Source organism: Acromyrmex echinatior, chromosome 14 (genome assembly GCF_024713525.1).
Source record: "Acromyrmex echinatior isolate Ae372 chromosome 14, ASM2471352v2, whole genome shotgun sequence".
Lineage (NCBI taxonomy): Eukaryota > Metazoa > Arthropoda > Insecta > Hymenoptera > Formicidae > Acromyrmex > Acromyrmex echinatior.
Window position 1 is genome coordinate 11,691,619 of NC_141865.1, and position 19,645 is coordinate 11,711,263.

Below are 19,645 nucleotides of genomic sequence, written 5' to 3' on the forward strand. Positions count from 1 at the left end.
TTTGAAGAGATAAACTCTATAAATAAGGCCAACCTTAAGTCTTTGCTTCTTTATAAAAGTCGATAAAGATCATTTTATTCATGAATTATGAATAGATGATGTCTAGAGATAAAAATAATGTTAAGATGAAAATAATCTTCATGGAATAAGTGATCTTCATTAAGACTGTCTTAAGCGTCGCCTTGATTGGATTATGAATAGCGTCTTTTGTATTTACTCTTTTATATCCTTCCTTATTTCTCTTTAAAGTGTAATTATATACCCATTTTATCTCAAGTGAAAAACTATAATCTTCTATATATTATATTTACAACAAACTAGTCTAATTAATTATTAAAACAAAATAATACAATTATTAGACATTTTACATTAAAAGATACTAGTAGATTGGAGAGAAAAAAGATGAAGTAAGAAATTTAACTGTAAAGAACAAATTTATAATTTTCACACGTGACCTATTTTGAATGACGTATACTTCGGAAAAAGTACACTTAATTTATAGAATAACATTTTTCAGATATATTTTCAAAATAATCAGTATAGCCAAATATTCCCGTTGAAATTCACTTACTTTAGGAACACCCTATAGCTTCAGATATATAAGAGGTGAAGGAAAAGGGGAAAGAACAACGACAACAGGTGCAAACGGTGCACTTTAAAAGAACGGACAGCTGATTCCAGCATTTCTAGCTGATTGTTAGTTCGAACCTCATCGAGGAAGGTTCGGCGTTATATCGCTGTTATCACATGGCTGTGGGAGATGAGATCGTTATTCATTTTCTTGTCATGACAACGAATGCCGAGCAAGGATGTCGAGAAAGCACGAGAGCACGACTAAAGTCGATTATAAGGCGCGGCTCGAGTACAAACTGTATCTGGTGCGTATTCCACGAATTAAGGTTATGATTCGTGACCCAAATCAAATTATAATAATTAATTAACTAATTAGTGTCAGGCTACATCTGAATCCTCTACCATATCTTTATCAACAACTAAACAAATAAATTATATATATATATATATACAGACGATAAAATAAAATAGACAAATCTATAAATTAGGTTTATGTAGATTGAGGTTGGAATGACGAAGAAATTTCAAACTGTTGATTAATGATTAATTACTAATTAATTACTTATAACTAATTAAAATTATTTAATTAAATAAGCAAAGAATTATAAGAGTCAAAAGATCAAATTGATAGAGCACAGGAAGCCTTTCTTGTACCAATTTAATTTAATGTTATACTTTATAGAAGAATCCTGATCATATTGTTTATATTTTTAAAATTATTTAAATTAATTATTCATAATGATTAATTATATCAAATAATACCAGTTACTTTCTAGTTGTATAAGTTAATTATATTTAACATGTAATTAAATACAATAGATAATAAATTGATAATTTAATATATTCTGTGTATTTGCAATTATGTCTATTTTGTACGACAGGCCAGGGAAAACCCGGAACCAGTGTTCGATGTATCGGAATGTGCCTTGAAGAACGTGCCATCAGGCATCTATTCACTTTGCAAAGTGTTCCGAAAAAAGATCTTGCTAATGTATGATAATAAACTGAGCTCACTCTCGGGTGGAGGTGCCTTATGTGACTTGTCGTTGTTGACTGTCTTGGACATTCATGGAAACGAGTTTACCGTATTACCTTCTGATATTAAGCATCTCTCATCCCTTAAGGTTGGTTTATCAGATTGTTCAGAAAATAATTTATTTATTTCCCCTGATGATTATTATAAAAGATGAAATATATAAAGATGAAAATATAAAAGATAGAAAACTGTAGAATTTTTCTAGCAATATAAAATCTTAATGTATTATTAGACACAAAAAACAATATATGAAAAATTTCTTAAACAAAATAAGAGAAGCTAATTATGAATTAATTATTTAAACACTGAAATAATATTAGCTGTTAAAAGTCAGATTATCATTTCTTTATAGTTCTTTTTAAAATAATATTCCATACTCTTCTCTCTTTCTCTCTCTTCCTCTCTCTCTCTCTCTCTCTCTCTCTCTCTCTCTCTCTCTCTCTCTTTCTTTATTCTTTCCTTTAGCATATAAATAATTTTTGTTAAAGTCATATATATATATAATAATTTTAAAGTCTCATATATATATATATATATATATATATATATATATATATTACAATTTCTACTAGATCGATTTCTACTAGCATCGACAATATTAAAATATTATGGTTTTTGTTTTCTTCAGGAGCTTCATTTGCAAGACAACAACATCCGCAAATTGCCCAACGAAATAGTGTACTTGAATAAGTTAATAATTTTGAATGTCTCGAGGAACAACCTGAAGCAGCTGCCTGATGGCATCGGACAGCTGCAGCAGCTGAACATTCTCGATATTAGTCACAACAAATTATTGTATAATCTGCCCAAATCTCTAGGCTATGCTCAACAACTGACGAGTCTAAATATCGACGGATTAAATCTGTCGTATCCACCTCAGGATATTTTAGACGGCGGTACGATAGTGATTATCGCATTTTTGGCGAATGAGAGCGGCGTCGATTACTCGCCAGAGAATTCGGTATCAGAGATTGATATTTCAAGAGATATGAGCTCGGATGACATGCAGACAATATATCATAATAAGAGTAACGACGTGCAGGTATTATAATGTAGTGCATGATAATACTCATAAATTTCTATTATAAAATTTTTTTAGCTACATTATTATATTGTTAAATATATGTCGTCAAATTGATCAAAAATCGCGAAAGATTATTTAAATATTTATTATCTTAAAAACATATTAGGTGTTGGAATTAATTCGTAGCGTTTTACAAGTGATGGGAAGTACTTTCATTAATGTATTTTTTAATGCTCATGTGAAATAAATAACATTCTTTCATTAAAAACGCTACGAATTAATTCCAACACCTAATATATCTTCAGGAGTGTGTAGAGAATCAATAAACTAAGAAAAAAGTCTTTTTAGAGACATGCTTCGTTTTGAAAATTGCAAAAAGACAAACGTAGTTTTTATTTTTGTATTTATTTATTATTTATGCATTCACATTTATTTATTCACGTTGTCATTTGCTTAATCTAGATATAAAACAGGAATAATTTCCTCAATGGTTTCTGATGAGTAAATGATAAATTAATAGGAGAAAGGCAGAAATAAATAATATAAACAAAATTTTCACCAGAAAACGGAATATTATTGTTGTCATGTATGATTTCAGTGACGATAATACTTAAAAGATAGTGCGAGAAGCAACTATATAGTATGTCTTTTTTTTTGCGATTTTCTCCAAAACGAAGCAAATAGAGCATAATTTTTTTTCTCGATTTTTTAAAGGACTTTTTTTCTCGATTTATCAATTCCCTACGCACTTCCGAAGTTTTAATATATAATTTCGGAATATAAGGTAGAGCAGTAACTTTATCCATCTACAATATTTCTGCTATTTTTGAAGATATGAAATAATTTTATTTATCAAAATTTCATAGCATCAAGAGGAGTACAATATGCTACTAAAAATTTTTTTATGGATAGAGGCGTTTCAAAGATTTCAAAGTCACCTCTATTTTTAGTTATTCTGTGTATTAGCGTTTTTCTTTAGCTGCATTAGTGCAACATTCAGATAGTGTAGCGCGTTTCCATGGCTTGTGGTAGGCAAACATTCATAGGTGTATCATGTTTCCGTGGCTACAATGTAATGCAAGTTTCATGCACGAAGTGGGAGTTTCCTATACTATCCCAAAGGGACGATGCAAGGCTACATCCAGTGCATCCCAAGGGAAAATGCTATAAAAAAGTATCAACAATATGAGATATTTTATACTTTAGCACGTGTTGGCATAAAGTGTTAATATCTCGTAAATTATTAATTTTTTGATAATCGTACCTTAATATTTTTATGAACAGAATAATGAGGTGATTAATTGGTGTAAAGAAAATATTAGTTATTTATAAAAATATCTATTTTGTTTACAACAAATATCTATTTTTTTTGCAACAAATACATCTTTTTCTTTACACCAATTCTCATTATTCTGTTTATAAAAGTATTAAGGTACGATTATCAAAAAATAATTAGTTTACAAGATATTTAACATTATATGTGAAAATGTGCAAGAATAAAATATAAAATATCTCGTAAACTATTAGTTTTTTGATGCCTGTATCTTATTACTTTTATATGCAGAATAATTAGAGGAATCATATTATATAAAAAAAAATAATATAATTCCATTTTAAAAAATGAAGGTGACCTCGAAATTTTCAAGTATATTTTCAAGTCTTCATCTATAGAAAAATTATTAATAGCATATTGTATCTTTCTTGATGTTATGTAACTTCAGTAAATAAATTATTTCATATTTCTAAAAATAGCAAAAATATTCTAAGGTAGATTACTACTCCGACCTCTGTATATACACATGCATACACACTACATACATACACATACGCCACACACACACGCGCGCGCGCGCGCGCGCGCTCGCACACACATGTATGTGTATGTACATCCCTTTCCGATATATGAGTTATAAAAATTTTTATATGCTTACACATATGTTCTGTTTTCTAGTATATTTTTACATTGAAAAATTTTACAGAACAGAAACTGATCAATTTTGCAAGTATCTATGATTCACGCATAATGTTCGCGCATATTCATATTTTTTTTTTCTCTTTTAGGCAGCATTACAGAAGCTAAACAAAATGAAGGCATGTTGGACGCTTCTTTGAGTTTCGTATGCTTCCCACTTGTCATCCATTTAATTATTACTTAATAATAAGTTAATTTGAAAGGTGCTTAGTGCAATAACACAATCTAACTTATAAAAAGTAAATAAGTAAACAAAATTTTTGAATAGAAAGAAATCCATAATTTTTTATAGTATGAATAAAATTAAATTTTTTATTTTTATTTTTTGAATCATTATTGCACCAGCGCCTCACTTACATTTGTTAAGTAATAATTCCGCTACTAAAATGATTTCCGATTTCTTATTCCATTTTTTAAATTTATTTTTTACAGAATTTTTTTTAATATTAATATATAACATTTTTTCCTTCTATTATTTGTTCATCTAATTTATCTGTTATAATATATCTTATGCAGACATAAAAAAAATCGATTGTATTTAAATTTATAAATTTGTATAATAAAGAATTTTAATAAATTAATAAAAAAATTGTTTGCTAATAACAGATTAATACAAATAATTTCTTTTGTTTATTCGTGTAAGAGTGATATTGAATTTTTTATTTGTCTTTTATATAATATGTTGATGCCATGAGGTAAAATTCGCTTTCAACAGGAACATCGACAAAATGCCTTGTTGGAAGTGGAAAAAAACATAAAGCAACAACAGGAGTACGAAATAGAGATGCAATCCATGCTCAAAGCTCATAGGAAGAAGGTGAATTAAGTGCACAAAAAATATGTAAACTTCTTAAATATGAAAGACTGTTGCGTTTTTAGCTATTAGAAGACGTAGCGTTGCAGCAGATACAATTGGAGCAAGAACTCGAAAAAGTTCAACAGGAAAGAGACACGAATAGAGCGCGTTTACTCTCGTACATTCACAATGGTACATATATATCTCCTTTTCAATTTTTAACAAATTCTACACAAAATATATTAATTTAGCAAATATAAAAAATCAATATAAATATATAAATTAATTTTTTTTAGCGGAGAAAGAAGCTGATAACGTAATTAAAGAATTTCTGAAAAATAGCGAGGAAGAAAGACAGAGTCAAGCCGAGTTAGTGGAGCGGGAGAAGCAAGAAGAAATGCAACTATTAAGCTCCTGCCACTCAGAACAGTTCCTATTACGTACGAAAGACACTCTTTGTAAGTATCGAACATAAAGCTTATCCAAAATCAAGATTGTTCACGCATGAATATAAACTCATTTTGCAGTTGCAATGGAAAAATTATTGGACGAGGAAATGTGCAGAACAAGAAAATGGGAAGAGCATACCAAATACAGAGACTGCACCGTACAATCCTTGCTTACGTTGTCAGTAATAAATTTTTTCTTTACATTTGCTTTTCTTACGAGTCAGTCTATAAAAGATATACAAAGATATGTTAAATATAGTATTTCATTGCAATGAGTAATCAAATTGTCTTCGTCAATTCGATGGGTAATAAATCTATGAGAAATTATTTATAGATTGAGTCTCTAAAAAGAAGCATAAACTCTGGTTAATAAACTTTAATTATATTTTAAATAATAGTTATGAACAGTTATGAATGAACAACTTTTTTTTATATTAATAATATAATAACTATCATCATTATATAAAAAGAATAAATTAAGAAGAATAAAATAAAAATTCGAATTAAGGGAAGTGAGAAACAACGACCACTTGGCGCAGATAGTGCATGATCAGGAGAAAAGTAGACAAGACCTTATTGATAGATTACGACGGGATGAAGTCTTACAAAAAGCAGCAGTTGCCGCATTGTTGGAACGGAGCGATGCGCGTTCCTGGAGTATTATTCAGCAAATGAATCTCGTGCAATCACAATTGGCTGCGCTTACTAATATCGAACTCGAAAGGCGAAAATTGGAGATCACTCAGCAGCTTGTAAATATGCTCAATCTTATGCATCAAATAAGAATTTAATAAAATATCTTTGCTATCATAACTTATAAGTATAGATCGAAATATAATAATTACATAGTTCATTAGATTATTATACTAGATTATCAATTTCTTAAATTATTTTAGATCCTTAAATATATAATAAAATATATTTTTATATGTACAATATTATATGTATGTATGTATATAAAATTATATATATGTAATTTATATACGTATTTTTAGAATGAAATCGCTGATAAACGCGTGGCTCTAACAGATATTCTGGTCGACTTGTTAGAGCAGCAAACGAATAGGAGAGCTCAACTATTGGAGACGATCAATACAATCGAACAACAGCGAGGCATCTCTGTAATTATGTTTCACTTTTTACTCTCGAATTTCTTATTTAATGTTCTATTTCCTTTTTTGTAAAATTAATAAATATTAATGAGCTTTAATATAATTTAAAAGATAATAAAACAAAGATATTGAAACAAAATAAGAAAGCAATAAAATTATTAAAAATTATAGAACGTGAGACGTGACAGTTTGTTTTGGCTGATGCAATATCAATCTTTGATGGAAGCTCGGCCACAAGGACTATTGGAGATGTTGGAACCTATGCTGGTTCGACATGTGGCGATAGCAGGAGCTTTGCACTGCCTTCCATTCTTAGCCACTTTACCATCTTTGTTACCAGACATTAGTAACGAACAATTAAAGAATGCAAGTATCATCAAATTTTTAAAACTTCGCTTTAAAATATTGTAAATTGGAGTATTTTTGTAGTGTTAAATAAATTTGTGATACTTATATAATCAGATTTTATATTTATTTGTAATGAATAGTGAATAAATTTTTAATTATTTAAAACACACATCTATTATTTTGTATCATTTTTGTTTTGCAGATTGGTATAAATTGCGAGAATGATCGCACTGCCATAATGCTGGCAGTTGACAATTATTTATCAGAAGTTAAACTGAGTGACTCTAGATCGCCTGTAACAGCTTCTGCGCCTCTCGAAGAGGCATCGACCAGCGATCAAGACGATTCTATTCAGAATGTCAACATAATCGAATGTGTAATTTGCTTCGACTTGCAAGTAAATGTTTTTATATATATAAAATTTCAATGCTCGATATCGATGAATTTATTTTGTTATTATTATAATCATATATTGTCTTTCTTTTTTGCAGTGCGAAGTGATTTTTCTACCTTGTGGACACTTCTGCTGTTGCTCCATTTGCGCAGAAAAAATTTCTGCAGAATGTCCAATGTGCAGAAGTTTAATAGAACGTAAAGTTCGAGTTGTGCAGCCTTAAATTTATAAAACTCGGTTTTATTCAGCTTATTCGCGAATAATGTCAACTTGATGCTTCTTAAGAGTATCAAAATGCGCTATTCTTCCTGATCTGTGATTATGCACGTCAACAAACTGTTTCCATAGTAGTGGAAAGTATAACCACGCACAAAAGTTATATTTACCACTAATATAAAGCTCATAAATGTCGGTATATGGAGAATATACTATTATACACCTCTGTGTGTGTGTGTGTGTGTGTGTGTGTGTGTGTGTGTGTGTGTCGCATGTGTGTATACATCCATTTCAAAATAATGAGAAGTGGTTTTTAACAAAAATATTTAAAACAAAAGTTGTAATTGATTTTATTATTATTTATCTCCTTCAGGTCACATAATTTTTATTTAAAGCGTTTTTAATAAAAATCACTTCTCATTTTAAAATAGATGTGTGAGTGATCTCAAACACTCTGTATATTGTGATTCGCAAAATTGTTCAAATGATCAATTTCATAAGCAACTAGTTTTTTACACACAAAATGTAAAATATTTCCATTGGAAATTCTTTGATCAATTTGATATAACAAAATTGAAACAGCCTTTTACACGAGTACTTTATAGATTTTGTTGTATGCACTTCGATTGATAATTTAAATAGATCGATAATCGTTTGCATCGTTTTTTTTAATATCAAAAGAAAAAAGACAAATATTATGAATCTAATACATCAAACACAAAAGACACAATTTAAGAAATATAGAAAATATTTATTGCATGAATTTTTATGCTTTATCATTATGTCATGTAAACATTATATTATATATTATATTACGTTTTACACTGATTTTATAGAAATCATGTGTACGCATTGGAATATAGATAAGAGCACAAATTTACACGTTAAAATTATTTTAATCATACATAATTTTATATATACTTATATAATATAATATATATAAAATATGCTAGACAATTGGCTTTAGATAGATTTCAGTATTAATTGAAGATACCACCAAAGCGAAATTAAAAAGAAATGTAAAATGTTCAAAGGAAGCATAGAAAAAAATGGACATATTTTATAATCTTAATACCTATGCAAAATATAATTATTCTATTGTAATTAAATTAATCACGTACATATCTTCATAAATTACAGAATATATTAGAATATACAAGCATACCTGAGAGAAAAATATAAAACTTGGTAATTAAGTCGAGAAGTTAGTGCGAGAAAATCAGTGCATTTATAAAAAATAATTTTTACAATGAAATTTTGATAAACAATCGATTCTGAGATTCAATACAATTTGAGTGTTACTTTCTGTCTAATGTTAGCGTTATTTGATTATGAAAAAGAGAGAATCTCCTGTAAAATAATATAATAAAATTCTCATTTATGCAAATCGATCTTCTCATCATCGCAAATTTTTAAATAACTAATTTTCTTTTTTGCACGAAAAATAGCACATCGTTTATAACATTATAATGTTTTAAAATTATTAAGTAATGAATATTATTAAAAAATGTTTTATGTGTAATCTGCTATTATTACATGAACATAATTAAAATAAATATTAAGCTTTCATTTAACTAGCTTCAAAGTTCATATGTTTTTTATTATTGTTCACACTTGAGCATTTAATTTATATTATAAATATCTTAAATTATTATCATAGATAAATTTTTAAGAATAGTACATATGTGACGAATTCACTTTTTAGAAAATTTCAATAATTTCTCTTCCCGCTTCTTCATCTTCACCATTTACATCATCATCATCTTTTTTTTGTTGCTTTTTCTTCGACGTCGCGTCTTTCTTTTCTTTCTGAATCTTTTTAAAGTTTTCAAGAGATTCCTGCAATGGCTCAACAAACTGATCAAACTCGACATCTATCATCGCTTGTATCACGTCTGGGCCACTGACAGTCTTGCGATTACTTTTCTTGGCTACTATATTGGCAGCCGATGTGAGATATAATATGAAAATGGATGCGGCCTTCGCCACCGCTGTTCTGGCATCTTTTCCAACTGTCACTCCATCTGGTAAAGCTTCCTTGATGATTCTGGTCACAACCGCATTGGGCAGATTCAGATCTTCTAATCGCTCGGCCATCTAATTATCGTTTATATTTTTTCAATTCTTATAAATAAAGAGTAATATAAAATATCGTAATCTTACAATTGTAATACTCATGACATAAATTGTCAAAATAGAATTAACATACAGGATGTATCTGAAATAACGCCCACTAATCATATAGTGCTGTTTCCTAATAAAAAACTGAGTCGAAAAGTTCTCTATCATTTTGCAATTTTCACAATATTTTTTTTTAGTTATCCAATGAGCAAAATGTGTACAATTGACGTACAAGAAAACTTTAAGATATCTTTAAAAGTTCTTTAAGAAACATCTTCAAGATATTTTACAAAGATATCTTAAAATTGTCCTATACATTGATTTTATCTGTTTATTCGGCAAACTTTCGAAATTAATATCTCATTAACTATTCTGTAAATTGCAAAATGGTAGAGCACTTTTTAATTTTTTATTAGAAATAGCACTATAATTAGTGAATGTTATTTCAGATACATTATAGCATTTATGATATATAAGATGATATAATATCGTTCCCTTACTTTAAAAGACACAACTAAAAAATGTTACCTTCAAGTTATTATCATGAATGAGTTAGATAAAAATTACTCTGTCAATCATCAAAAGCACTAATTTAATTTCATCGTTCGTCCGCCAAATAAGGTTTTTAAAGAAATCATATCTTTTACAAATATATATTTGAGACAATAAAATATAAATATCATTAAGAGTCAACACTGAATATTTGTATTAGTTAATTTATTCATATGATTTATTCACAATAATAAAAATATATACGTTTCAATCTATAATTCTCTTCAGTATATAATAATTCCTTCTTTAAATTTGATGATGATGATGATGATGATGATATATTATATAATAATTACTGCAATCAAAACTCAATTGCATAATATAATATAATATGCATAATACAAAATAAACTTAGTCAATCTAATATAAACTATTGGTTTGCATCGACAAATTAAATGAAATTCGTAGCCAAATTTTTGCAATCAAAAGTAATGATATGATATAAACTACTAAAATAATATCAAAAGTAGTTGCAATCAAAAATAATGATATGATATAAACTACTGAAATAATATCACAATTAAATTTTAATGTTTAATAAGCATCTATCAAAGAGATCTTAATATGCTGCAAATCTATAAATAAATTTATTTACAGCCAGGAGTCGAATCCAGATCTTTAATATTCTGTGCAAATATTCTAAGTTCCAATGATTACAAATATGATAGATATGCAAGTATATATAACATACAGTATATACAAATTCACATTGAATTACTTAAACATTAAAGATTCAGTTGACCATTATGGACCTTTATTTCCTATTTCCTATTGATCTTTCACATGTACTTACAGTCCAATAAGGTTTTTATCGTTTATTTCAGTAGTTTAGTTTTACATATATTATCTATTGCATACTGTGACATGGATTCTAATAAAGCAATTCTGATGCACGAGAATAAAAATTCAGATCACTGTCAGTGTCTCTACATCAATCCATCAATATTAACCACAATCAATGAAATAATAATGGCTGCGTTCAACAGAAAAAACAGTTTTGCAAAATCTGTTGTAAAATCTTCGAATATGATTGGTTTATACATTTAGATCCAGTGAGGAAAGGACAAGATCATATTCAAGAATTTTATGACAGTAATGCAAAGCTGCTTTTTCTGCTGAACACAGCTATTGTCAGTATTTGTTAATACTGACAGTATTTTTGATCGTATAGAATCACCTTAATACACAAATTAGAATATAATGAGTCTATGATATTTAAGGTGATATTTAAGGTAGCACCTGATTGGATACGAGTCACTCACAACAATTAACTAGAAAACCTGTAGCCCCTGTGACTGGTGATGTCTAATCGAGAGCCTATTATCACAAATCATAGATAAAAGGCTGTGGTCAAAGACTTGCTAAAAATGCTTTGAAGCGTTTGATGGACCAATTAGAAGAATTTTACTAATTAAAAAAACACTTTAAAGCATTTGTAATACATATCAATACATCGTATTGATCATATCCAAAACATACATTTTTATTGTCATATAAATAAATTAACTTAATATACTTAAACTCAAATATTCAGTATCAGTTCTTAATGGCACTTATAATTTAGTGAATTATTTCATCTGAGACTATTATCTCATATTGCTTAATATTTTTGAGCCATTTTTTATAAATAAAATCTTGTACTTAAAAGATCTAGAATCAAGATAATTTAATAATCAAAAATTTGAAAAATAAATTGTTTTGAATTAAGTCACTTTTGATGAATTGTTCAGGATTTGTTACAATTTTGTAAATTGTTAAATCATTATAATTCAAAAAGAATGTTTTAAGGATTGATACAAAAATGACATTATTGATATAATCTATCTAGCAAACGAGAATGGATTGAAATGAATTGAAATGGATTCAGATTTTCAGAAATATTGATTCACGAATGTTAGAATGAATGCTTTTCAATCCTAAATGCATTTTTATTCATTTATAGGAATTGCATGGAGTATATCTCTATGCCTTTCAATCTAAAAATAATATTAGCTTTTTCTGTGCACACACAACACATTGTAAATACTGTTCAATTCAAAATTTTGAATAGGAAATGCAGTTTTTCAATCCAATTGCATCCAATTGAATCTAATTAAATCCAATGAAATCCAAAAAAAAGTATTTCGCTATTTAAAATACGCATTCGGATAGAAAAAAATTTCAATACATTTTAATCCATTCTCGTTTGCTGAGTAAGTAAGAATTTCTTTTGTCAATATTACTTGATTAGTCAATAATTTTTTGTTAAATTGAAAAATTGTTTTTTCTCTTTTCTGAAAAACTTAATTTTTTAAGTCGTGTCACTTTTAAAGTAAGAATATAAAATATAAATCTTTTATAAATAATTTTCTAGGTTATCTTTAGTAAGCAGTTTGTTGAAGCGCATAAATTACGAAAATCAAATTCTAAAAAAATGTAAGTGAAAGTAGCAGAGACGAGGAAAATCTCTATTATTACCTCAATTTGTAAACGTGAGAGAGTTTATCTATTAGCCCACGATTTGAGGTTAAGTCTTTCCCGCCAATGACTTCACGACAATTACAGTTGTAGAAATAAACCTTGTCACAACGAGAATCAACAATGAAATGAAAACCTCGTAAAATCAAGTGAAGATCTGCGAATATATTGGCATCACGATAATTACATTTTCACTGAAACTACGCGTTCGAAATTCAAAACTAACACCAACTACTGGAACTAAAGATGTCGTGATTCACGGATAAGTGTGACAAAACAAATCCGTCGAATATATCGGTATTCGTAGCTAATTGATGAAGAACGAATGGGAACCAATCATGTTTGACAAGCTGTTACACACGACGCACTACGCAGGCGAGGCGGAGTAAGTTAGGTTCGGTTAGGTTAAGTCAGATAGCCTCGTCGATAATCGCTTGTGCGCTTCTCGCAATCTCGAGAACGATCGGTGCTGATACTGCTGATGAACGACAAGTGTAAAGATTAGTCTCGGCGTCTGTATGCAGACACAGTGCTTTGACGAGAGGCGAGCAGCTTTTAGAATTGGAACGCAATTCCAGGCATCGAACTGACATAACTTTGTGTTGTTGTGTTCGACCGCGGAGGAAAACGAAGACACCATTCGGAGGAAAATGTCAAAGATCGAGGAGGCAAACGAGCACATACGTCAGGCTGAAAAAGCGTAAGCATTTCTCTTGCCTTCAAGATTCTTTTGATGCTTACGAATCGCTCAGATATTATTGGAGAATGTTCCTCGTTAGGTTTTGTATTATTAGATATGATATCAATCTAATATTAAAGGCTAACAAAATGAGCTTATGACAAATTTCAATAATCTCTTTTAAAAGCTTGTAGGTGTAAGTTTTTTAAAATTACATATTAATGCTCAAAAGTATATTTGTCCACCTTAATTTTTATATGTCTCTTTTTCTATGTCTAAATTCTGTTCTAATTTTATTATATTCTTTGTACATATCATTTCCTTATTTAAAAAGTAATACAACTCAAAAAATATGATTTCCAAGTTATTATCATGAATGAGTAAAATAAACATAACTCTATCAATCATCAAAAGTAAACTAAGTTTCATAAAAAATCAAAATTATCATAATTAAAAAAAGATGATTTTTTTAAAATTGAAACACGAAAATGATTAAGCAGCCAATGATTTTCTGATAAATAGAAAAATAGGTTTTTTTCTTTTCTGGAAAACTGAATTTTTTAAGTTATGTCTTTTTTGTAGTAAGGAAGCGATATATAGAATGTAAAATTTTAAGCTTTATCAAACATCATTATTAACATTAAGGAAGAAGAGGAGACTGAAATTTATTCTACTTTATTTACTTAATTAAGAAAGAAAGAATGGACAAGTACTTCAGAGCAATAGTATATATTATTTGTAGGTTTTTATGTGGAACAAATCTTTGTTTCTTTCAGCTTAAAACCTACATTCTTGAAATGGCGACCTGATTATGAGGTAGCAGCTGATGAGTATTCACATGCTGGTAAGAAAAAATATGAGATTATGATAATAAAATATTTAGACAAAGTATAAAAATAAAAAATCAAATATTTTATCGGTGTTTAAAAATTCTACAATTATATAATAAATTAATAAAATTAATCAAGACTTTTGCAGACAGTTGAATAATTTAACTATACTTTTATAATTCTTTAGCAACCTGCTTCCGAGTAGCCAAATCATATGCACAGTGTAAAGATTGTTTAGTGAAGGCAGCCGACTGTTACAAACAAACCAAAGCGTATCCTTTGATATAATAATAAAAAACAATTTCTGATTTTTCAATTTTAAGTATTGCATAAAATATATTTTTTTATTAAACTCGTCCAAAAATTTATTTATTGTATTCTTTATCATTATTTTAGTAACCAATTATTTTCATAAAGATATCCAAAAATAAACTTTGTATTATAGGAACTTAATTTTTTCCTAAAGTTCCTGCTAAAATTTCACACATTCTCGTGTATTTTCTTTAATTTTACAATTATTGTGAAATAGATGGTTCCATGCAGCAAGGTATATATATCATGTATATACACAATTTAGATTTTATCATGTAATGTATTACGATAAGTATAAGAATGCAATGTTTTCAGGTGCATCGAGCAGGCTCTGCTTGTCTGCAAGGAAATGGGGAATTTGTCAGAAGTATCAAAACTAGCTCACAATGCTTGTGGCCTTTTCCAGCAGCATGGATCTCCTGAATCAGGCGTTACTGCTCTCGACAAGGCAGCCAAGATGTTGGAAGCTACACAGCCCCAGCAGGCTCTGGAGCTATTTAGACGCGCGGTTGACATAATCTCGGTAAAAATCTTGTCACTTTATGAATAAAAGTAACTACAAAATTATAGAAATATCGAAATATTATATGAACAGGAAGAAGAAAGATTGTATGATTTAATTATACAGTTCTATAATTTAAAAGATTTTAATATATAAAAATATATAAGAATTTTGAAAATTTATTAAAAATTAAATATTAAAAACAATTGTATAAAAATCCATAGTAAGAAGGCTTGAAAGAAGATATTGTTTGTAGGGCGAGGACAATCCGCGACACGCAGCGGAATACATGAGCAAAGTTGCGAGACTATTAGTGAAGCTACAGATGTATGACGAGGCGGCAGATGCGATACGTCGCGAGATTGGCATGTATCAGGATGTCAAGCTTTGGCAGTCGCTTGGAAGGCTTACTGTGGCGTTAGTGTTAGTGCAATTGGCACGAGGTGATCAGGTTGCGGCCGAGAAGGCTTTCAAAGAATGGGGTAACTTCTGCGAGGCTCCTGAAGTACGTGAAAGATATATAAAAAATTTTCTTAACATAAAAATAAAAAGGAATTTAAAATTAAAATTTTCTTAATATACTGCTCAACGAATTTCTTGGTAATTGGAAAGTTAATGATCCATTAGTACCAAGATGGAAAAATTTGTCAATTATGTCAATATTATTTATTGGTTCTTCAGGTGCAAACATTGGAGATGTTGCTACAAGCATATGATAATGAAGACGCGGATGCAGCTCGGGCAGCCCTTAACAGTCCTTTTATCAAACACATGGACGTGGAATACGCCAAGTTAGCTCGAGGTTTACCTTTACCACAACAGGAATATGCTATTCCACCTGCTGGAGTAAGAGCTAATGCCGCGGAATCTTATGTTTCTCCTAACACGTCCAAGGTTGGCGGACAGGCTACCATTGAAGCTGAAGTTAACCATGTGAATTTTATTATTATATTTTATCATTATCCGCCATTTTACCATTGTATATTTGATTATTTCGTTAGGCATACAATGACGGTGATTTATTAATTTTCTTAGGCAAAGAATGAAGTCAATGAATCTAGTCAATCAATCGAGAAAAAACCAGAAGTCGCATCACCACCAAAATCTACACAAAAGCAGGAGGAAGAGGATGATTATGAAGGAGGCCTGTGTTAATCTTTACATGTAAAAAATTCCTGTATTGCTTATAAACTTTTAATTGTGTAACGCTTGCATGTATATTGAGCGTTCATCGCATCGAAACACATTGTTCGCTTCAAAAGAATTTGTCTTTCTTCAGCTTTATTCAGCTTAACTTTTAACAGAAATCTAACTGTCAGAATTATTAGAAGGCAATGTGAAAATGTGGAAAGGGATAACGATCTGTATCTTTTTTTATATTTTAAATTTTCATTTACAAAAACATGTCACTTTAATTCATTTATTAGTAACTATTTTCTTTACACAATTTTACAAGCATTTCTTTCCAAGATTTTGAATTTAATTTATTTTATATTAGATTAAACTTTTTATATTTTTTAATTTTAAAAACCTAAAAATGTTATATATGGAAAAAATATATTTTTGTCGACAAGACTTAGTGTGCCAGAAATGGAAAAAATTTAATTATTTTCTTTGATTATGACAATACATAAAAATATTTCACAAGATCCATCTTTCATAAATTACCGAAGTAGCACACAGCGTCTATAAAGCGTTAAGAAAGCACGAAAAAAGTGCAAATAGTCGCTTTTTTAATGCTATGCAGACATTGTTGTTAGTTGGATAGACTTGAAATATTTTTTCTTTTTCACAATCATCACAATCGAAGGAAATAAATGTTTCAAAAACTTAGTTTTTTGATGGGACATTCTGTACATAGTGTTACCATGAACGTAAATAAGAGACATCTGCGATTTACTTTTACATATACGCGCATGTGTATATATTCCTTTAGCAAATCTCTAACATTTCCATATTTTTAATTAATAATTAGCTAATAATGTATATAATTATTTAATTGAAAAACGAGACATTCCTCATTGAAAGCAGAAATATTTAATTTTCCAGCACTGTCCTAGTGAAATCGTTATACCTAAACTGTTATGATTGTGAGAGTTTAACAGAAAAAAAAATATGATATTATATCCCGAAATGTTACTGTTTTACTTGCAACCTATTTACAAAATGTAATCCTACAATCCTTAATAAAAAAAACTTTTTTCAAAGTAGTTTCTGCGAAAGTCAATTCCATTACATGGAATGTTTAAATAGGTTATGTTTAGTCGTACACATGTCTGTTTTACTTAATGCACATTCTGCTCTCTATTTTATAGATATGAAATTTAAATTTAATGAGATTGAAAAAGAGAGATATGGAAGGGAGAAAAACAGACAAACAGTTAAAAAAAAGGCGCAGTTAAAAAAGGTAGATTCATAGTTGCGAGGAATACTCACTGGAAGCTCAAATTACTGCAATGGTAAGCGGATTTACGCGAGAATGGTCTCGAGACGAATTCTTCGTTATTCTTCATAAAATTCACAAGCTTACAGAAAATCGAATCGCACCGAATCACACTCCAATACAAATATTGAATTCGATTCGCACAACTTTGGACATGAATTTGAAACCAAGTGAAAAAGGCGCGCGCGACCATAAACTATAAATATTAAGTAAGTTACGTTCAGAAACATCGATCTAGTTTCCATCGAGAGTTTAAACCGGATTAGAATGGTCTCAATAGACAATCATAAGCTGCATTTTCATGCTGAATGCTCGATTCAAGCATTAAAACAGGTTACGTGATCAAAATTGACGAATACCATGCATCAATTTTGAACAAGTGACTTGTTTTGTCGCTGAAAATGAACGTCGAGCGTCAGCATGAAAATGCAGTCTAAAACGAGTGCAAAACTGTTGTGTTCTGGAGGTCGATTCTATATCTTTAAACTAGAGAGCCTACAGTCAGAGTGACGCCATACGGATATCACTTGTGAGTGGTCCGCCATGTTTTAGCCATTCCCTCCAGTTTTTTAAACGCATTATTTTCTGTTCTGAATTTTGAATTCATGCTCAAAAATTGTGACAAATTAAAAAATGATAATAAATAAATATTGTATAAATAAATATTGTATAAAATAATAAAACTTTTACATATATTATTTATTATAAAATTTCATTTATTTTGTACTATTGCAATATTGTACATTTTGTAATATTGCACATTATTTTATACAAAATGTTATTTATTGTATATTATTTGCGCTATTAAATGCGCTAGTTTATTATCCATTCTCTGTTCCTACATTTTAGGAGCAAAATGCATCTGTAATAATATAAAAGAAATCAAAAATTCAGAAAAAAAATTATATATGTATATACCATTTCATAAAATATTATATATTAAATATCGTAATTATCATATTATTTGATTTAAAATCACAATGCATTGATATATAATTGAAAAGATTACGACAAAAAGAGAAAGAATTAAATTCGTAACCAATGTGATGACTATACATATATTAGGTCATTTAAAAAGTATCCGCAATTTTTTGTTCAATTTTTGAATGAAAAAACCGCGGATACTTTTTAAATGACCCAATACTTAGTGCCAAGACATTACCGTGTCTTCAGATATTATAATTAATCTGTATATATTTTATGTTATTATACATTTTTAATTTAATATTTTAAATACATTATTTATAAAGAATAAATTACTTTACTCACATACAGATGAATTTTATAACGGTGTCCAATTTTTATATTTGTCATTTATACTCTTTAACCAATTCATTCGGCGTTCTGTGTCTTTCAGAATTATTTTCATGACATATCCTTTTTTTAATGAATTGTTACAAAACGGTATTGTACATCCAACCATATTTCTAAATTAATTTCGATAATTTTATTTTTATCAATATACTTTTACGTATCTATGTCATTCAATGCTGTTGCACCTAACCCTAAAACTGACAGTCTGTTGGATAGACTGAGACCGTATATCTCTTTCTCTCTCGCAGAATTTCGCTAAAATATGATGTCATCTCTCATATGGCGCCACTCTGATTATAGGCTCTCTAATATATATATTGGGTCATCTAAAAAGTATCCGCGGTTTTTTGTCACCAGATGTGCGTTGATGGTCATATATCTAGTGACAAAGTATCGCGGATACTTTTTAAATGACCCAATATATTGTTACGTGAATATAATATGTTAATGGCTATGTTCAGCAGAGAAAGCAGCTTTGCAAAAATATCTAATAGTTACCAATTCTTCAACAGATT

The 19,645-nt window shown here is 29.1% G+C and overlaps 4 protein-coding genes across 9 annotated transcripts in view; 2 read left to right on the forward strand and 2 right to left on the reverse strand.

Moving 5' to 3' along the window:
- LOC105145731 (uncharacterized) overlaps positions 1-18,710 on the reverse strand; it is a 47,931-nt gene extending 29,221 nt beyond the window's left edge. For 3 of the 4 annotated variants that reach the window (XM_087413677.1, XM_087413678.1, XM_087413676.1), the window contains exon 1: positions 17,810-18,710. The gene's annotated coding sequence lies outside the window, so the exon portion shown is untranslated. The remainder of the gene's footprint in view (positions 1-17,809) is intronic. The other variant, XM_087413679.1, reaches the window with a different exon arrangement.
- Positions 640-9,307, forward strand: LOC105145723 (E3 ubiquitin-protein ligase LRSAM1). Of its 2 annotated transcripts, XM_087413682.1 has the most exons (13): positions 640-878; positions 1,455-1,697; positions 2,238-2,651; positions 4,695-4,724; positions 5,321-5,422; positions 5,485-5,593; positions 5,698-5,859; positions 5,929-6,028; positions 6,359-6,602; positions 6,846-6,971; positions 7,134-7,328; positions 7,513-7,707; positions 7,802-9,307. In XM_087413682.1, the coding sequence occupies exons 1-13, from the start codon at positions 810-812 to the stop codon at positions 7,925-7,927; spliced, it is 2,115 nt and encodes a 704-aa protein (XP_087269808.1). In that variant the 5' UTR covers positions 640-809; the 3' UTR covers positions 7,928-9,307. The 2 variants fall into 2 exon arrangements, with proteins under 2 accessions (XP_087269808.1, XP_087269809.1); XM_087413683.1 differs by lacking the exon at positions 4,695-4,724.
- Positions 8,979-13,375, reverse strand: Chrac-14 (DNA polymerase epsilon subunit 3 Chrac-14). Its single transcript, XM_011055007.2, has 3 exons — positions 13,238-13,375; positions 13,051-13,151; positions 8,979-10,017 (listed from the first exon to the last, which is right to left on the reverse strand). Exon 3 carries the CDS (start codon positions 10,015-10,017, stop codon positions 9,622-9,624), a length of 396 nt encoding a protein of 131 aa, XP_011053309.1. The 5' UTR covers positions 13,051-13,151; positions 13,238-13,375; the 3' UTR covers positions 8,979-9,621.
- On the forward strand, positions 13,610-17,507 carry LOC105145475 (gamma-soluble NSF attachment protein). 2 transcript variants are annotated; one of them, XM_011055019.2, is made up of 8 exons: positions 13,610-13,750; positions 14,506-14,573; positions 14,747-14,831; positions 15,089-15,106; positions 15,187-15,394; positions 15,630-15,878; positions 16,055-16,306; positions 16,409-17,507. In XM_011055019.2, exons 1-8 carry the CDS (start codon positions 13,701-13,703, stop codon positions 16,526-16,528), a joined length of 1,050 nt encoding a protein of 349 aa, XP_011053321.1. In that variant the 5' UTR covers positions 13,610-13,700; the 3' UTR covers positions 16,529-17,507. The 2 variants fall into 2 exon arrangements, with proteins under 2 accessions (XP_011053321.1, XP_011053330.1); XM_011055028.2 differs by having other exon boundaries at positions 16,055-16,267.
- Positions 18,711-19,645: the final 935 nt, after the last annotated feature.

What these genes read in the sequence shown, in the direction of transcription:
- LOC105145723 (XM_087413682.1), top strand. Translation starts at nt 810, where the DNA reads ATGTCGAGAAAGCACGAGAGCACGACTAAAGTCGATTATAAGGCGCGG. An exon ending in AGAAGCTAAACAAAATGAAG is followed by an intron (nt 4,725 to 5,320) that starts GCATGTTGGACG and finishes CGCTTTCAACAG; the next exon opens with GAACATCGACAAAATGCCTT. An exon ending in ACGTACGAAAGACACTCTTT is followed by an intron (nt 5,860 to 5,928) that starts GTAAGTATCGAA and finishes CTCATTTTGCAG; the next exon opens with TTGCAATGGAAAAATTATTG.
- Chrac-14 (XM_011055007.2), bottom strand. Translation starts at nt 10,017, where the DNA reads ATGGCCGAGCGATTAGAAGATCTGAATCTGCCCAATGCGGTTGTGACC.
- LOC105145475 (XM_011055019.2), top strand. Translation starts at nt 13,701, where the DNA reads ATGTCAAAGATCGAGGAGGCAAACGAGCACATACGTCAGGCTGAAAAA. An exon ending in GCGCGGTTGACATAATCTCG is followed by an intron (nt 15,395 to 15,629) that starts GTAAAAATCTTG and finishes TATTGTTTGTAG; the next exon opens with GGCGAGGACAATCCGCGACA. An exon ending in TTGAAGCTGAAGTTAACCAT is followed by an intron (nt 16,307 to 16,408) that starts GTGAATTTTATT and finishes TAATTTTCTTAG; the next exon opens with GCAAAGAATGAAGTCAATGA.